At 40.7% G+C, this 18,665-nt stretch overlaps 2 protein-coding genes across 2 annotated transcripts; both read left to right on the top strand.

The window, feature by feature from the left end:
* Positions 1-7,834: 7,834 nt before the first annotated feature.
* Positions 7,835-9,607, top strand: LOC124980527 (gamma-crystallin D). The gene is made up of 3 exons (XM_047546174.1): positions 7,835-7,885; positions 7,985-8,227; positions 9,335-9,607. The coding sequence occupies exons 1-3, from the start codon at positions 7,877-7,879 to the stop codon at positions 9,605-9,607; spliced, it is 525 nt and encodes a 174-aa protein (XP_047402130.1). The 5' UTR covers positions 7,835-7,876.
* A 6,396-nt stretch (positions 9,608-16,003) lies between these two features.
* LOC124980473 (gamma-crystallin E) lies at positions 16,004-18,443 on the top strand. The gene is made up of 3 exons (XM_047546046.1): positions 16,004-16,054; positions 16,152-16,394; positions 18,171-18,443. Exons 1-3 carry the CDS (start codon positions 16,046-16,048, stop codon positions 18,441-18,443), a joined length of 525 nt encoding a protein of 174 aa, XP_047402002.1. The 5' UTR covers positions 16,004-16,045.
* The last annotated feature ends 222 nt before the right edge of the window (positions 18,444-18,665 follow it).

The raw sequence follows: 18,665 nt of genomic DNA, 5'->3' as shown, positions 1-18,665 counted from the left end.
GATATGGCACTGGTGAATGGAATGGACATAGCAACTGTGGTATATATACACAATGGACTTTAACTCAGCCATAAAGAAGAATGAAGTTATGTCATTTGCAAGAAAGTGAACGGCACTTGAGAGCATTATGTTAAACAAAATAAACCAAACTCACAAAGTCAAGGGTCATATGTTGTCTCTTATATAAGGAAGCTAGAGAGAAAAAAAGTTGGGGGGAAGACAGGGTTGTGGGAGGGGGAACCGTGAGGTCTCATGAAAATAGAAGGGAGACCAGTAGAGAAAGGCAATTAAGGGAGAATGAGCAGGGAAAGAGGAGGTAGCAGGGAACAAAACTGACCAGATTATATTGTTATATTGTGTGCAAATACAAATGTGTAATGAATCCAACCATTATGTATAATTATAATGCACCCATAAAATGTTGTAAAAAGCTAGAGATACATAGGAGAGAGCAATTGTTGGGAAAGGAAGTATTCATCTGAGGGCCTTGAAGAACAATATTCTAGAAGTTTCTTTCTGACCCAGGAAGTGGTTGGAGGCCACAAAAGACAGAATCAACGAGTAGTGAGGGCAAAAAGCCTAATTAGACTACATAAGGAACTGTAGTACTGTTCACTTTCAAACACTATATTGTATAACTAAGGCCAGGGCTGCCGATGATGGTTGCTGTGCCTTTGTACAAAGTTACAGACACTCTGCCTTCTTCAAAAACAGCTCCAGTGAGGGTGACTCCTGGCCAATACCGGCCTTGGACCAAACATGCAGAAACTGAATGGACATACATGGTACCCAGCTAATACAAGTATATTAACAAGAGATACAAATCAATATTTTAAATAGACTTATGTAATATAATGTGCCACAAACGTAAAAAGATCTTTAACTCCAAAAACTAGGCTCAAATTTAAAGGCCTATTGGAGAAGGCCAAAATTTTTAGAGTCCTTTGATGAAACTATAATCTGCTTGGTTGCAAGCAAATTCCTGCAAATTAAAAAAAAAAAAAAAGCAAATAATTGAAATCTCTTTGTCAGTACAGAATTAATTTGTTTTAACTTGAATTTTTCCTTTCAAAGTTAAAGCTGCCTATAATCTTACTACTTTAAGAATTCTGTAAAGAAAGAAGTAGAAGGAGCTTTCTGATACTCTTCATTGCTAACCTGTTTCCACTTGGTGGCACTCTTCTAGAAATCTTCCCTTGTTTATATAGTTACCTTGTGAAACATTTGCTTTTCTTTATGAAAATGGAATCATGCTGTAGATATTAGTCTGCAACTTACTTATACAGTGGAATATAATATGGACATGTATCTAGGTCAGAATCTCATTCTATGTCATGGTAGAATGGCATCCCATTCTGAAGGTCCTCTAAATTATTGTACCTTTTCTCCAATGCCATAGGGATTTTCCAATGTTGCTTTTATACACAATACTGCAAACAATATCATTGTACACGTACTTTTATCTTGACATGCCATAATTTCAAGACAGTAGAAACCTAGAAGTGACAGTTCCTGCTCATAGTGCAAGTTTATTTTTTTTTTATTAGACTGCCTAATTATTAGATACTAGGGATCTTTCCTTCTCTGAGATAGGATCTTTTTATTTGAGCACGTATTATGAGCTAGGTGTACAAGGCACTGAGGGTGAAAATAATTACCCAAATGAACAAACGGCATTTTCTTTATTGCCACAGAGTTCTACATAGAAGAAAGAGTAAGTACTAAATCTAACTAGTAATATCTAACTAATTTTTAAGTCATGTGCACACCAAGTGCAAAATAATACAGATTAATCACTTGTTCATTGAATACTTTCACTAAAGTATTAATCAGTACAATGATTAATACTTTAATCATTTCATGACAAACTTGTATGGGAAAAAAATGGAGTAATATTTATTTGTGTATTTCTCCTGTTATAGATTTATATTCCTTAACATTTTGGGTGGGAAAGTATTTTCCTGGTATGACATACATATTTAATACTTCCTAATACACCTTACCTTTCTAGATTTCTTCTTTTTTTTGTTTTCCTTTTCTCTGTTCTTTCTTTTTTTTTCTTTTTTTTTTTTTTTTTTTTTTGCTATGCAATAATATCTCCAAAGGACAGAGTTTCCAGTGAGTAGAAAACACTGTCCTCTGGGCTGGGGAGATAGCTCAGCTGGTAGAGTGCTTGCCTCATGATCACAAGGCCCTGAGTTCGATCCCCAGTACCGCAAAAAAAAAAAAAGAAAACACTGTCCTCTCCTTGAGAGTTGGATGATGGTGGACGAGGTGCATTGTGGAAACAACCACTTCCTGCCTTTGGTGCCTTGGCTGGGGAACAGGAGGCCAAGAAGGAGCTTGTCCCAGGTTCTCTCCCACTGCCACCTTCAGCTGACCCTCCTGCCACCCCACCTCCATCTCCTAACATTATGCCCTTCATTCCCTTCTCCAGTACACTGGTCTTGGGGTACAGGCAAACTGAATCCTCCAATGCCCCCCAATTCTTAAGGAAGGGAGGAGTTTCAACTACGATCCAGTGTTGCCTGCTCCTTGTGATAAAGGAACCTGAAGCCCACTTATAGATCTTCCAAGGAACAAAAATCCCACATAAAATCCAAACATGTTGTAAACAACTTATTTTTTTTCTTCCTTTCTCACAAAATTACAGTGAGTTTGCCACCCAACATGAAATGACCTCTTTTTTCTTTAGACTTTCAAAAGAGAAATGCTGAAGAACCAAGTTCCCATCACTATTTACAGTCAGGTTTGTGTCTTTCTTGGTGAATCGTAGATTCAAACCACTGAAGGGGTTGGAAGAACAGTAAATGTTAATGATAGTTAATGATTTAGGTGGCATACAGGGATGAAGGTGCTTGAGTAATACCACTTCATTCAAAGTGAAATGTCATGTGACCAGAAGAGGGTGACAGTTTCATAATAGAAGCTGTTAATGAAGAACATTATTTTTTAAGTTTTTAAAAAATAGCTCAATCACATAGGCAGCCTCTATTCTGGACAATAAGTCTATCATTACAATATTTATGAGGAAACAGACGTTCTGTTAAATTAAATAACACACCCAAGTTCTCACAGCTAGTCAGAGGCAAGGATAAGACTGCACCTCAAGTTTGTCTAATATCCCTAATTCCATGTTGGCTCTAATATGGGGAGTTTTATGGAGGAATCATTTCTGAAATAATTCTAGGATAGAATTTATCCTAAAATACACAGAATTTATAATGCTTTGGAAGCATTGTAACAAGCAGATCCACCCCAAATGCTCACCATATTTTTCACATTCTTTCAATCCAGTAGTTCTCAACATTTTAGATTTCCCAGGTCAATTTTTTTCAAATGGGAACCCACACAATATTGCCCACTGGTATTTGGACAGCAACGACATTTAAAACATAAAAACAACAAAGCAATAGTAACAAAAACGGCATGGTATTGGTACCAAAATAGAAAGGTGAATCAATGGTACAGAATAGAGGACACAGACACAAACCCAAATAAATACAATTTTCTCATACTAGACAAAGGGGCCAAAAATATGCAATGGAGAAAAGATAGCCTCTTCAACAAATGGTGCTGGGAGAATTGGAAATCCATGTGCAACAGAATGAAACTAAACCCATATCTCTCACCATGCACGAAACTAAACTCAAAATGGATTAAGGATCTCGGAATCAGACCAGAGAACTTGCATCTTATAGAAGAAAAAGTAGGTACAGAGCTTCAACATGTTGGCTTAGGACCAGACTTCCTCAACAGGACTCCCATAGCACAAGAAATAAAAGCAAGAATTAATAACTGGGATAGATTCAAACTAAAAAGTTTTCTCTCAGCAAAGGAAACTATCAGCAATGCAAAGAAAGAGCCTACAGAGTGGGAGAAAATCTTTGCCAATCATACTTCAGATAGAGCACTAATCTCCAGAATCTATAAAGAACTCAAAAAACTCTACACCAAGAATGTAAATAATCCAATCGACAAATGGGCTAAGGAAATGAATAGACACTTCACAGAAGAAGATCTACAAGCAATCAACAAACATATGGAAAAATGTTCAACATCTCTAGTAATAAGAGAAATGCAAATCAAAACCACCCTAAGATTCCATCTCACCCCAATTAGAATGGCGATTATCAAGAATACAAGCAACAACAGGTGTTGGCGAGGATGTGGGGAGAAAGGTACACTCATACATTGCTGGTGGGGCTGCAAATTAGTGCAGCCACTCTGGAAAGCAGTATGGAGACTCCTTAGAAAACTTGGAATGGAACCACCATTTGACCCAGCTATCCCACTCCTTGGCCTCTACCCAAAGGACTTAAAATCAGCATATTACAGAGATACAGCCACATCAATGTTCATAGCTGCTCAGTTCACAACAGCCAGATTGTGGAACCAACCTAGATGTCCTTCAATTGATGAATGGATAAAGAAAATGTGGTATATATATACAATGGAATATTACTCAGCCATAAAGAATGATAAAATTATGGCATTTGCAGGCAAATGGATGAAACTGGAGAATATCATGCTAAGTGAGATAAGCCAATCTCAAAAAACCAAAGGAAGAATGATATCGCTAATAAGTGGATGATGACACATAATGGGGAGTGGGAGGGGTTAGTGTTGGGGTTGGAGTTGGGTTTAGGGAGGGGGGCAGGAATGGAGGAAGGAAGGACTGTATAGAGGGAGGGGAGGGGTGGGAGGGGTGGGGGAGAAGGGAAAAAAATGGCAGAATGAATCAAACAACATTACCCTATGTAAATTTATGATTACACAAATGGTATGCCTTTACGCCATGTACAGGCAGAGAAACAACATGTATCCCATTTGTTTACAATAAAAAAAAAAACATAAAAACAAAAGGAAAAAAATTTAAAACGAAGTACCATCTATTATTACTTCATTTTATAAAAGACATTTTAGACCCTCAAATTACAAAAGTTTCTACTAAGCTATGCTTCAATCCAAGAAAGACTTCTTGGAGGCTTTACAAGATGTAGTTTTCTCAATTGGTAAAAACTGGCCAAAGTTGAGCAGATGTGAAAACTCTTGTTTGGAGTTGCAAGTTAATGCCTTTGGTGCCAGGGAGATGGGGTAAATAAGACAACAGGAATGGTGTGGAGTACGTTGAACTATGAACGGCGTGAGCCAATCCAAAACATTATAAAAACTGTCTACACGCTGCACCAGCCAAATGAAACATCTCCAGATCTACAGCCCCCAAGGTTTCCAGTTCTCATGCCCAAGTTGATACGAAAGCTATTAACCATGGACACCATTAGTAATTCGGCATGCATCTTCTCCCCCCACCAGGAAATGCCTTGGCACTCTGTACACACACACACAATCTTCCCATGGAGTCTGTTGATGTGAAAAAAGAAACCCTGACAATGACGAACATTAAATTCTCTTTTTATTCCTCTTGGAATGAGACTTAGCTGCATAAAATATTTTGAGTTCTAGAAAATAAGGAAAATGGTATTTTTAAATACCTCATTTTGTAGATTAGTATTTATACTAACTACACAAATGATTGACCCTGCATACAGCAAAACTCTAACCCGAACAAGTCTCTTTCACCATGGCTTTGTTGGAAACCATCCAAAAATTTAGGGGATATTACTTCCTGGGCTAGACAGAACTCCGGACAATAGTGCCTGTTCCTCATGCCGCTTCCCCTCCAATGACAGTCCTTTTAGTTATTCAGACTGACAAGTTCTCTGCCACAGCTTCTGTGCCACCGCTGTAAGGATTCTTGGGCTTCATGTTCACCTGGCCGCACTATCTACAACTGGAACTTAAGTCTTAACACAAGTTTGTCACTCCTGGAACTTCCTGTAGAATATTTAAATCAAGTTACATTTTGGCCTGAGCCATTAGCTTTTAAGCTGTATGAGAAGTCTGGGGGTTTTTTCTTGTTTCTTCAGTGCCAGACTGAAATACTATCTTCTCTCTTCCCAATCAACGAAAAACCCAAGTTCAAATCCCTTTGTTTGGATCTTTCATATGCATCCTAGATTTCAGCAGTAATTGCATATCAACAAAGGCAGTGGTCCCCAAAGATGTTCCCACTATGTTTTTTGAGTTTTTTCCCCTACTTATGTACTCCCTGAACCATATTGTTCATGTTCTCTGACACTTTGATTTCTAGTTGTTGTTGGTTTTTTTTGGTACCAGAGATAAAACCTGGGGTGCTGAACCCTGAGCCACAACCCCAGCCCTTTTTATATTTTCTTTAGAGATGGTCTCTCTAAGTTGCTTAGGGCCTCGCTAAGTTGCTGACGCTGGCTTTGAACTCGAATCAAAGCTGAGGCTTTGAATCCCTCAGCCTCCGGAACTGCAGGGATCACAGGCATGTGCCTCGCACCTGGCTCTAGTTCTTTCTCATACTTTACTACTTGCATTCATCAACCTTCTCCTCACAAAATCCTGGACTCAGAAACAACTCTAAGGAAAAAGTGTTTTCAACTTATTTTTTATTACTTTAATGTTTAATTATACGGATGTTTTTATGTGTTGTGTTCTGCTTATTCTCCACTACCTAAAAAACATAAGTAACTTTCAATATATACCTCTACATGGTGGCTAATGAGAAACCAGAAAATAAGAATCAAAATCATATGGCACATAGTTGCCATTTATTCATAAATACCAACTTACAAAGATTTATGACTCAAAGACAAGACAAAGTTCCTCCATGGGTTGACTGAGGACTGTGAATAATTCTTTGAGCATGAAAGAGGCTAGACACATAGGCCATCTTCCACTCCAGTGCTCTTTCCAGTCCATCAACCTGTTTTCCAGACCAATAAATACTTTCTAAAGTCTTCCTAGAGTCCCAGCTTCTAGACATTTATTCCTTCCTCTCCCTACACCATTCCAGCCATAGTTCCTCTTTGTGTTCATACAATTAATTTCCTCTGAGTCAAAGACTGTTTACGCTTCTTCGCCAGAGAACAAAGGCCTATCCTTGATCCTACCAGAAATGTGTTTCTTAGGAATTTGTTTTTACTTTATAGTACATTAAGAGGTAATCTGTCTTTGAGTTTTAACTATATTAGTTGTTCTTATTTCCTTAGATATTTTCTTTTACCTCTAAGATTGAGTATCTTAAAACAAATTTCCCTTTTGAATTACAGAACCACATTAGCTAAAAGAAAAGGTTTAATTCTCAGGTTATTTACCCAGGTCACTAGTTATTGAGAATAACTACAACAAAATCAGAACCAACATTGAAGATCCATGTTTGCTGGGTTTTTTGTTTGTTTGTTTTTTGTTTTTGTTTTTGTTTTTTTTTACCATATGGAAAGTCTGAAACTCTATAAACCCACTGGGGAAAACATTCCGATTTTTTACATCCTTTAATCCTGAAGTTCTTCCAAAGAACTTTCAGCATTCAGTTAGATCCATTTCCTTTCTGTTCAGAGCCAGCATTCTAGATTGGTGCACACAGACATTGTGGAAGTTCTTACAGATTAACTTATATTTATCATTGTAAGAGTCTGCCCTTCTTGCTTCCCCCACTTAGATTTCTTTTGTTTTTTTCCCAACCTATATGAATAAAAGTGTGGGCTATATGTGAAATGGCTGAAGCTCTACTTCTATTATTAAATAGACAATGTCCCAAATTACTTTTTTCAAACCATCTCAATAGCATCAGCCAGTGATACCAACCCGAATACTCCAGAGAGAATGGGACCAAAACCCACAATGAGTCCCGTGGACTATGACAGCAAAGAGAAAAAGGACAGAGAAAACGCCCTTGCTCCCCGCGGGCCCCTTTTGTGCGGATCTGCCAACGCAGCAGCCCTCCGCTATATAGACCGCCGGCCGCGGCCCCACGCTGAGCTCGCACCGTCCGCCTCCACCAGCCATGGGGAAGGTGAGCCCGGCGGGCGCCCGGGGCCGGGGAGGGGCGCTGGCACCCGGGGGCCCCACGCCGCCTCAGGCCTCTGAGCCCGCGCCTCGCCTTGCCTTGCAGATCACCTTCTACGAGGACCGGGGCTTCCAGGGCCGCCACTACGAGTGCAGCAGCGACCACTCCAACCTGCAGCCCTACTTCAGCCGCTGCAACTCGGTGCGCGTGGACAGCGGCTGCTGGATGCTCTATGAGCAGCCCAACTACTCGGGCTGCCAGTACTTCCTGCGGCGCGGGGACTACCCCGACTACCAGCAGTGGATGGGCCTCAGCGACTCCGTCCGCTCCTGCCGCCTCATCCCCCACGTGAGTCCGGTTCATCCCAGGATGAGGCCCTGAGGACCCTGACTGGATAGTTTCCAGCAAAGGGTAAACATCGGAAGTAGGGATGATCATTACGAATGAAAAACCGCTGTTTGGGAAAAAGATCCACAAAAGTTATAGTGGATTAGTTCAGTCCAATCCCCTCACCCACCCTTCCACACACAGAGACACAAAAGCAAAGTGTTACTCAGATACCATTTAATCAATCAGTATTTATTAAGTAGAATTGTGTTGGTAGTCCTGGGGGAGGGGAGTAAGTGACTCAAGTCCTGTCCTGAAATCATTTAAAATTGCATTGTAGAAAAATCACCGATTACCCAATAGAAGAGTATTTATGTGCCTGGAGGTGTGGTAGTTATTGAGAATAAGTGATAATTTTTTAAAGACTTTTCCCCTTCTTTACTCCCAATGTGAATATTTTGGTTTACTTCAAAGTGCTTTCCTCAACGGAGGGCAACAAAGAATCTACACACCTGACACATAGATTTCTGTGTGTTTTAAAACACGAAAGTTTATGAAAAATTAGTCCTTGGACTTACTGACTTTTCTTTCCATTTTTTTCTGTATTTTATTCATAAATTGAACATGGATTGTCTAAGACCTAAGAAGTTTAGTGTTTTAATTTTTTTTTTTTTTTTTTTTTTTTTTTTTTGCGGGACTGGGGATTGAACCCAGGGCCTTATGCTTGAAAGGTGAGCACTCTACCAACTGAGCTATCTCCCCACCCCAAATGTTTTAAATTTCATATTTTATTTCTATTTTAATATAACACATTCCCTTAAAATGACAACAAAGAGTAATAAGCTGCCAAAGTACTGCATAAAGGAAACATATGGATATATTAAGGAATAGTATTTCCTTCTTGATTCATTCAGTCACACTTTATCTTGGAAAGGTACTAAACCTCTGCCCTCAGCAACCAGAAAGTCCTAAGAAATAGGAATTAATTAATTAATGCTTCTTTTCTTTTCTTTTTTAAGGATCTATTTCAAAACGACTCCAATCAGTTCTCCCCAAACTGATCTGCACTAATGCATTAACATAATTTTTTTTTTCCTGTTCTCCCCTTCCTGTTTCTGGGCCTGCCAGGCTGGCTCCCACAGGATCAGACTGTATGAGAGGGAAGAATACAGAGGTCAGATGGTAGAGATCACGGAGGACTGTCCCTCTATTCAGGACCGCTTCCATTTCAGTGAGATCTACTCCCTCAACGTGGTGGAGGGCTGCTGGGTCCTCTATGAGCTGCCCAACTACCGGGGGCGGCAGTACCTGCTAAGGCCGGGGGAGTATAGGCGCCACCAAGACTGGGGTGCCCTGAACGCCAGAGTGGGCTCTTTGCGGAGGGTCATGGATTTCTATTGAAATGTGTTCTCTTTCATCGTTTTTCAATCTGGAAACTAATAAAATATTTTCTTTGTGTTCCTGGCACCGATTTGCTTATGTTGTTTTCTTTTCTCCTACCTCTCAATAATAATTTTATTTGTACACATCTGTGGGTGAGCACACACACACACACACACACACACACTACAAATGGCAACCCAGATGTGTGATTCTTAGCTAACATAGGTAATTCTCACAATTCAAATATAAATACACCTTCACATTAAGAGAACTTTACAGTTTACAAAATACTTTCATAATAGCTTCTTGTACACTGGCCTTTAAACAACCTACTGCTTCAAATCAGATTATTAGAAATCTGTTCAGTTTTCAGTGTCTCTGAAGATTGAGGCTCTGAAAGTCAAGGCTCAGACAGTGTGACCCACTTTTGAGATCAGAGATTCTAAACCTGGGCACCATAAAGGATTTTAGAAAGTTCTGAATCCCCTAAAATTGTAGACAAAAGTTTGAGTTCACAAATCTGTCAGACTCCCTTCCTGCTGAGGTGACCAGGGAATACTATTCTGACCATTGAAACATAATTGGAGGAATGCTGATAGGGTGAGAGGAGATAGTCCTGGAAAAATGTCTTTTTTCCTAAAGAGAGGGAGCAGATGTTCCTGGTGCCCCAATTCCCTCATTTGGGTCATCTTACACACAAGAGAGGATGAGTATGAGAGGAAGGGCAGGAGGCTTGCAGAGATGTTCCCTGATGGGGTGGAGGTTCTGAAGCAGTGCCAAGACCCTTTTTCCCTAAGATTCCAGGAAAGGAAGTGAAGCAAACACATGTTTGTTTAAGCCCACTGTAACTGGGTGTCTTGTTATCTGCAGTTCAACACACATAATTCTAGACAAATTTTCCTGAGGACTGTTTAAAACCTTATTCAGAATCTCAGAGATCCCTATTTGAAAAATAAAAAATTAAGGAGAAAAGAAAAGGGAGGGAGATAAAAGAGGAAGGAGGAGAAAGTAGACATTATGGAATAATGTAGTCATATGATGATAAGATGTTTAACATCATTTAGACCTGTGGACCATCTAACCTAAAAACTTCATTCTATACAAGGTACACTGAAGTTCAAATCTATTGTCACATGGCCAATTATAATAATGTGGCATCAAAATCCAGAATCACAGCTCAGAAAATCACTGATTTTCCATTATGAAATTAGAGAGTCTTGTCAAAGTAATGACAGCACTGGCTTCCAGAGTCTTACTATGAGGTCTTTGCAAACAACCAATCAGGAATTGAGTTAAGTACATTGGATAATCCAGAATGACATTTCTCCCCGTGTATGTGTGCATACATTCACATACATGCAGTTACATATTCTTATATGGCCTTCTAGATTTACTGTGTGTGTGTATGTGTTAGTATACTATATGTAAGAATACAGGTGAAATAGAACATCGTATTTGCTTATAGAGGCTCTGTCCCTACCCCTTGTTTCTCTTATCTTTTTTTTTCTTTGGTGCACTTGAGATGGAATCCAGGGCCTTATGCACGCTAGGCAAGTACTCTACCATTGAGTTACATCCCCCCACCCCCGTTCTATCTTACTTGTGCTCTCACTACTACAATTTTAGAAAGAGGAATAACTAAGGGCTTAGAATCATTTAAAATCTTTGATTAAAAAATCTTTACTGTTTCTCCACTGCACAGAGAAAAAAAATTCAATTTCTTCAAGAACCTAGCCCCAACTGGTCCACTGCATCGCCTGTTATCTGGCCCCAATAGTCCTTTGCATTCATCTTGCTAAATCCTCCACGCACACCAAATACTTCCACATCTCTTTACCCTGTTCACATCTTTTCTTGACTTGGATTACTCGTCCCCACCTTCTGGTGTGCTGATCTTCCTCCAAAATGAGGTCAAACTTTGTCTTTAGTCCCACATCCAAAACTTTATCTGAGTCAGTTAGGAAGCTTTAGGCTGAGAGCGGCAGCCACTCCATAGCAAATAGGTAAGCAATATAGAAACCTCTTAGCTCAGAGGGCAGGAAGTCCTGGGATAGCACAGGATTTAGGGATAGTTGATTCAGCAGCTCAACACTACCATCTGGGCCCCAGGTCTTTGTCTGTCTCCCACCATACCTAGCATTATTCTGAAGCTGGTATCCCTGGTAACCATGGGATAACTGTAAGCTGCAACTAAGGTAATACGCAGGAAAGGTTGATGAAGGAACATGCCAAGAGCAAACTTGGCTGATAATACAACTCTACCTAGACCACACGTTTGTTCTCAGGATTCAAGAGGCTCTTACATATCTTCAGGTTCTTATATTTAATCTTCAGTGGAATAAAGACATGGAGTGAGTAAAGGGAGATAAAGGGAAGCATTCCAAAGAGAGAAAGGTAGTCATGGGAAAAAAAACCACTTAAGGTGTTAATTATATTATTATATTGCTTGCCATTATAAAGTAAGATGGCTACAAAAATTTGAGATAAAGTGTCTTAGATACTTTTAATTCTCTTATAACCCCTGAAACATCCCATCTTGTGGGGGACAATTAAACAGTACCTACTATTGACAAACCTTTATATTCTCTTATTCCTGTGTGATAATGAATGTCTTTAAGAGCAGCAGAGGAAGAAATGTAAATTTTTGACCCAGTCAGTTCACTTCTAGGAACCAGTCCTAAGAAACAAATTCTAAACATGGAAAAAAATGTTGTGCGCAAACTAATCATTCAAGTAATAGTTGCACAATAAAACAAATGGAAACTGCCAATTTTCCAATAGTAAAGGAATAATCGACACTTACACCTAATGAATATTTCAGTGTTTTTCAAATAATTCTTTATGAAGTGGTAACCTGAAAAGTCATTTGATGCAATGGTCACTGAAATCAATAAGCCCCAAATTATGTTTGTGGTACATTTTCCACGTAGGTGCTACATTTTTTACCGAAATACAACAGAATTTTAAGAGTCGTTTAAAAACAATGCACCTATTGCCCTTTTTGTTCTGACTTTGAAGTAAAACATTTTTGTCCCCCCAAATATTGAAACATAAGGAAAAATTATTAAGGCAATAATAAAAATGACTCCTAATTCCACTCTATGGAAATAAGAACAGAGTAAGCACTGTTAACATTTTGGTTCATACAATATGTTTTTTAGATGTATATATTTTTCTTTTCTTTTTTTTTTTTTTGTATTAAGCAGGTTTTATTTAAAGGAAATAATACAGACTTCTCCCAGGAGGGAGGAAGGGGCCGTGGCTGATGTTCTAGAATCCCCAATGTATATATTTTTCTAAACTAGTTCGTAATGTTTAAAACATAGTGACATCACCACTATTCATCTCTAGAACTATTTCATCATCCCCAACTGAAACTCTATATTCATTAAATAATAACTCATAAGGTGTGTTGATACACACCCGAAATCCCAGGGACTTGAGAGGCTGAGGCAGGAGAATTGCAAGTTCGAGGCTAGTCTCAGCAACATAGGGAGACACTGCCTCAAAAAAAAGGGGGGGCTGGGCATGTAGCTCAGTGGTAGAATGCCCTGGGTTCAATTCCCAGTATTGCGCGTGCGTACACACACACACACATACACACACACACACCCACACACACACACCTCCTCATTGCCACTACCACCCCAGTCCATGATAACCAGGTTTCTACTTTCTCTCTCGCTCTCTGCATCAGACTCTTCTAGGTACCTCAGATTAATGGGAACAGCATATTTGTCCTTCTGTGTCTGGCTTATTTCAAATAGCATAATGTCTTTTCCCCACTGAGTGATCTTGACACTCTTGTCAAAAATAATTTGGCAATGCATGAGGGACTCTCTAGTTCATAGGTTTATATGTCTAAGTTTATGCCAATACCACACTGTTTTGATTACTATAGCTTTATAGTACGTTCAGAAATCAGGAAGCATAAGTCCTCCAAACTTGTTCTTTTTGAAAACTGTTGTGGCTATTTGGGTCCCTTGAGATTCTTTATGAATTTTAGGATGAATTTTTCTATTTCTGCATAAAATGTTGGGGGTTTGGTAGTGATTGCCTTGACTCTGTAGCTTGTTTGGGGTAGTTCTGCCATCTTAATATTAAATCTCCCAATCCATGAACATAAAATTTCTCTCCATTTATTTCTGTTTTTAATTTCTTTCAGCAATATTTTGTAGTTTTCAGTGTACCTTATGCCTGACTTTTTTAAAAACCTTGATATCTGGTGAGTATTTTCCATATTTTTAAATAAATTTTTGAAGAATATGATTTTTGGTAGCTCCATAGCATCTTATCAAATAGATGTCACATACATAACTTATTTAATGGCCTATTTTGAACATTTTATTAGCATTTAGTTTTCTATATTTTAAAGTGTTTTGGTTAATTAATCTTTTTTTTTTTTTTTTTTTTTTTTTGGTGGTGGTACTGGGGATCGAACCCAGGGCCTTGTGCTTGCAAGGCAAGCACTCTACCAACTGAGCTATCTCCCCAGCCATGGTTAATTAATCTTTATATGCATTTTACTTCTCTTGGACAAATTCCTGGAGATGGAACTATCAGCTCAAAGGAGTAAAAATTAAATTTTTAATATACATTCACTGTGCTTATTTTCATATAAGACTAGGATTTAAATTTCTTCTTTCTATACCTTTATAGTTTCCAAATTTTTCATCAAAGTTATAATTTTTATTTATTTATTTATTTTATTTTATTTTTCATGGTGCTGAGGATTGAACCCAGGGCCTCGTGCTTGCAAGGCAAGCACTCTGCCAACTGAGCTATATCCCCAGCCCAAAGTTATAATTTTTAAAAGAAAAAGATGTGACTGGGCTTAAGCTTTTGTGACTCAAATGAAATTTGTTCAGAGAAAAATATTTTTAGTATTAGACTTAGCAAGAAATCCTACTAAGAAATGAGAGTGTGGCAAGGTTATACCCATTGGAGGACTACATTCTTCAAAACGAATGGCTCTCTCAAAGTCAAGAGGGAAAGGAAGTTTGTTTTCCAGGGGACATTTGGCAATATCTAGACAGTTTTGATTGTCACAACTGGGAGAGTGACACTATTGGTATCCAATTTGTTGAGGCCAAGATGCTGCCAAACATCCTCTCATGCATAGGATGGCCTCTCACAACACAATTTTTTGACCCAAAATGTCAAAATAGTACCAAGACAGAAAAACCCTACTCTGGAGAGTGGAGCATCCAGAGCTGTTATCTTGGGGACCCAAAGGGAGACTCCAGCCCTTAGATCCAGAACCTTCATTAGAAACCAACCAGGGTTTTGCCACAGGATGAAGAAGGTAGAATGGTGGTGGGGGGAGGTGGAAAATAGAAACTCATTGCATAAGACAAAAGGGGGATGAAGAGAAGGGAGAAGGGATGGGAATAGGAAAGACAGTGCAGTAGATTGGACATAATTTTCCTGTGTTCATATATGAATACAAGATCAGTGAAACTTCACATCATGTACAACCGCAAAAATGAGATCCTAATTAGAATAAGTTATACTCCATGTATGTATATGCCAAAATACACTCTACTGCCATGTATGTCTGAAAAGAACAAATAAAAACAAAGTTACTTTTATTTAACTATAAAAAAAAGAAGGCAGAATTTTGGCAAGATTATGGGGTTTGAAACGTGTTACATTTTTGAGTTAAAGTTATATTCATCCGCAGCTAGAACCAACTAAGCTGAATTACTAATTAACAAAAATATGAATTAAACAGAGAGTTACTAGTGTAACAATCATGGCGGGTCACTCCAGGAATCCCAAAATTGAAGGTTTCATTGCCTGTGAAGTGGTAGACACAGTGCTGAGGCCCAGGGAGCAGAGCTGAGGCCAGGGTGTTTAATCAGGGCTTCCTCCTGGCCAACCTCCTGTCACCTACCTCCCCATTAGTATCTGATCACCTGCTTATCAGCACCTAGGATCACAGGGAGGTTCTCAGCGGAAAACCCCATCCTCCTTTAAACACCCGTGGAGAAGGTAAATTCACCCCTAGGTTCCGCATTTTGACGTGAAGAAAACGCTCTCTGATCTATACGCCCCCAGCTGTGGCCCGTTCTGACCTATACTCACCACTACCCTCCCTAGATACTCCAAAAGACGTTCTAAAATGTAAAAGAAGTAATCAAACATTTACTACAATGGTTAACTCGTTAAGCATCTTTGCTCAATTTCAATTTCCCAGACAGGCTTCATTTAAAGGCCCGAACGGCATCAAGTGACACTGCTAACCAGGTCATCAATTCGAAAGCTCTGGAGAGTCTAAGAGAAAACATACAGCCCCCATCCCCCCACCCCACGGTCATTATATAGAAAAGAGAGAAAACGCCCTTGCTCCCCGCGGGCCCCTTTTGTGCGGATCTGCCAACGCAGCAGCCCTCCGCTATATAGACCGCCGGCCGCGGCCCCACGCTGAGCTCGCACCGTCCGCCTCCACCAGCCATGGGGAAGGTGAGCCCGGCGGGCGCCCGGGGCCGGGGAGGGGCGCTGGCACCCGGGCCCCACGCCGCCTCAGGCCTCTGAGCCCGCGCCTCGCCTTGCCTTGCAGATCACCTTCTACGAGGACCGGGGCTTCCAGGGCCGCCACTACGAGTGCAGCAGCGACCACTCCAACCTGCAGCCCTACTTCAGCCGCTGCAACTCGGTGCGCGTGGACAGCGGCTGCTGGATGCTCTATGAGCAGCCCAACTACTCGGGCTGCCAGTACTTCCTGCGGCGCGGGGACTACCCCGACTACCAGCAGTGGATGGGCCTCAGCGACTCCATCCGCTCCTGCCGCCTCATCCCCCACGTGAGTCCGGTGCCCTGGGCCCTTCCTGCCCTGCGTCACCTCAGTGATCCAGACCTGTTGTCCACACCATGGACTAAGGGTGGGATGGCCGTCGCCTTCTTTCTGGCTCTAACTATAGTCTCTCCGTTTATTAACATCTCCAAGGTTTCCTTCCACTGAAAAGCGTGTGATGCAAAGCTTTTAACTGGACATTTTATTTTACTTTGCTAAATTAAATTCTGCTCTGCTGGGAATACTTAGTGCAAGGTTTAATTCAGAGCTTCTTCGTCACAGGGCATGAATGGGCGACAGATAACTGCTTGCCGTCAGGAGGCCCAACAGGAGGCCTTTGGTGGTTTCTCGCTTTCTTTACCTGTAAAAGGGAGCTAATAAGATAATCTCACTTAACAGAGTTGTGATAAGGATGAAACGAGGTTACCTGGCACCTGGAAGGCCGACCCTCCCAAAGTCTTAATTATTATTATGACATCACCGATCTCTGGTCTTTTGATGAGGCAAAACAAGGAATCAATAATGAGATTCCAAAGGCTCCTGCAGAGCCCTCTGTTATCCAAATGAAGCCCATGGAAGCTTGGAATTCCACAGTGGCTTCTCTAATGTGGAAAATGAACCACTTTTGTGAAGTTTGAAACCTCTCAGGGGAGTGAATACCTTGGTAAGGCCTAGAATGCAATTAGGAGCCTAAAATCCCAGGTTTACATTTCCTAGTCCTGATACTTATAACTACAAACTGTAAGCTCTGGGCTTCATTTTCTCATAAAAGAAGGAAGGACTTATAATAGTTTCACCCGTGCCAGGCTATGGTGCAGATCAATTTGGCTGCACTCATGTGAGTCCTTTGCAAGTCATGAAACACCCACCCAAGGAAAGATACCTTATGAGCAGTTGTTTATACCTCCAACCCAGTCATTTAGAACCTTCCTGGAGAGGGTTCCATAGGGGAAGAAGAAAGACACACATCCGTGCCTGCTGGGAAGGAACAAGAAGATTCTGGAAGAGCAGGAGTTCAAGATATCGGAGAGGATTTGCTCAGCACAAACAGCCTTACTTCCATTTTTCTTAAAGTGTCATTCTCTTGACCCTGTACAGACCTCCTTCATGAGCTTGAATTGCAATTTTTGTCCATCACCTGAAACTGATTAGCAGAAACCTATGTTCAAGCTGAGAACCAAACCCCCATCTCAAGATGCTCTTTTTTTTCCTGGAACAGAAAGGGACAGAAACGCTGCCTGGGCAGAGCTTTCTTCCTGACACGCAGCTAATCTGTGCCTCTTGCAGGAGAAGCAATCTGACTTCCTCTCGAGCTTCTTCCAATGCTACTGAGATTCAAAATAATGCCTTTTGCCAGGTGTACATTTGTCTCTTTACTGTAATATCTAATTATTTTGTATGTCATCCAAGGAAAGCCTTAGATCACCACAAATTTAAGAAAGAACGAACAAAACAAATACACTAAGATCTTACTTCAAAATGGTGCTGAGCAGGCCAGTCATTTGGTTCCTGCAGCTATGGTACCAGAAAACGCTAAAAAGAGCATCATTCATATCAAAGGAATGGTGGGTGGCGCCCTCTTGAGTTTCACATTTGTAGGACTTGGGCGTATACACAGCCGTCCTGGTATTAGCAGTCTCTCTTTTAATTTGGTCATCTTTGGTATAGAAAAGGTAAAGAAAAAAGAATAAAGACGTGCCCATGACCCAGGGGCGTGTGCGATAGGTTGCTGAAATGAGGTCAGGTTTTCTGATGTCCCCTTGTCTTCTCTTGCTGGACCCACAGTCCAGCTCCCACAGGATCAGGATCTATGAGCGAGAGGACTACAGAGGCCAGATGGTGGAGATCACGGAGGACTGCTCCTCTCTTCAGGACCGCTTCCACTTCAGTGACATCCACTCTTTCCACGTGCTAGAGGGCTACTGGGTCCTCTACGAGCTGCCCAACTACCGGGGGCGGCAGTACCTGCTGAGGCCGGGGGAGTACAGGCGCTACCACGACTGGGGCGCCCTGAGTGCCCGAGTGGGCTCTTTGCGGAGGGTCATAGATTTCTATTGAAATGTTTTTACTCTACCCTTTTCTCCATCTGGAAGCTAATAAAGTATTTCCTGTGTGTTTCATGCAATACAGGACTCCTGTGTTTCTTTCAGTCTCCTTGGAAGGGCTCGACAAAAATATAGCCTAAGAAAATACTGATTTTCTTAGGCGGGTGGGAAGCGAGGGGTGGGTGGAGTAGCATCAAGAGCTCTGGAGTCAGGGTGTCTGGGTCCCAATCACTTA

The sequence above is a fragment of the Sciurus carolinensis genome, chromosome 3, assembly GCF_902686445.1.
Source record: "Sciurus carolinensis chromosome 3, mSciCar1.2, whole genome shotgun sequence".
In the NCBI taxonomy this organism is placed as follows: domain Eukaryota; kingdom Metazoa; phylum Chordata; class Mammalia; order Rodentia; family Sciuridae; genus Sciurus; species Sciurus carolinensis.
This window is presented reverse-complemented; position numbering and strand designations above follow the sequence as displayed.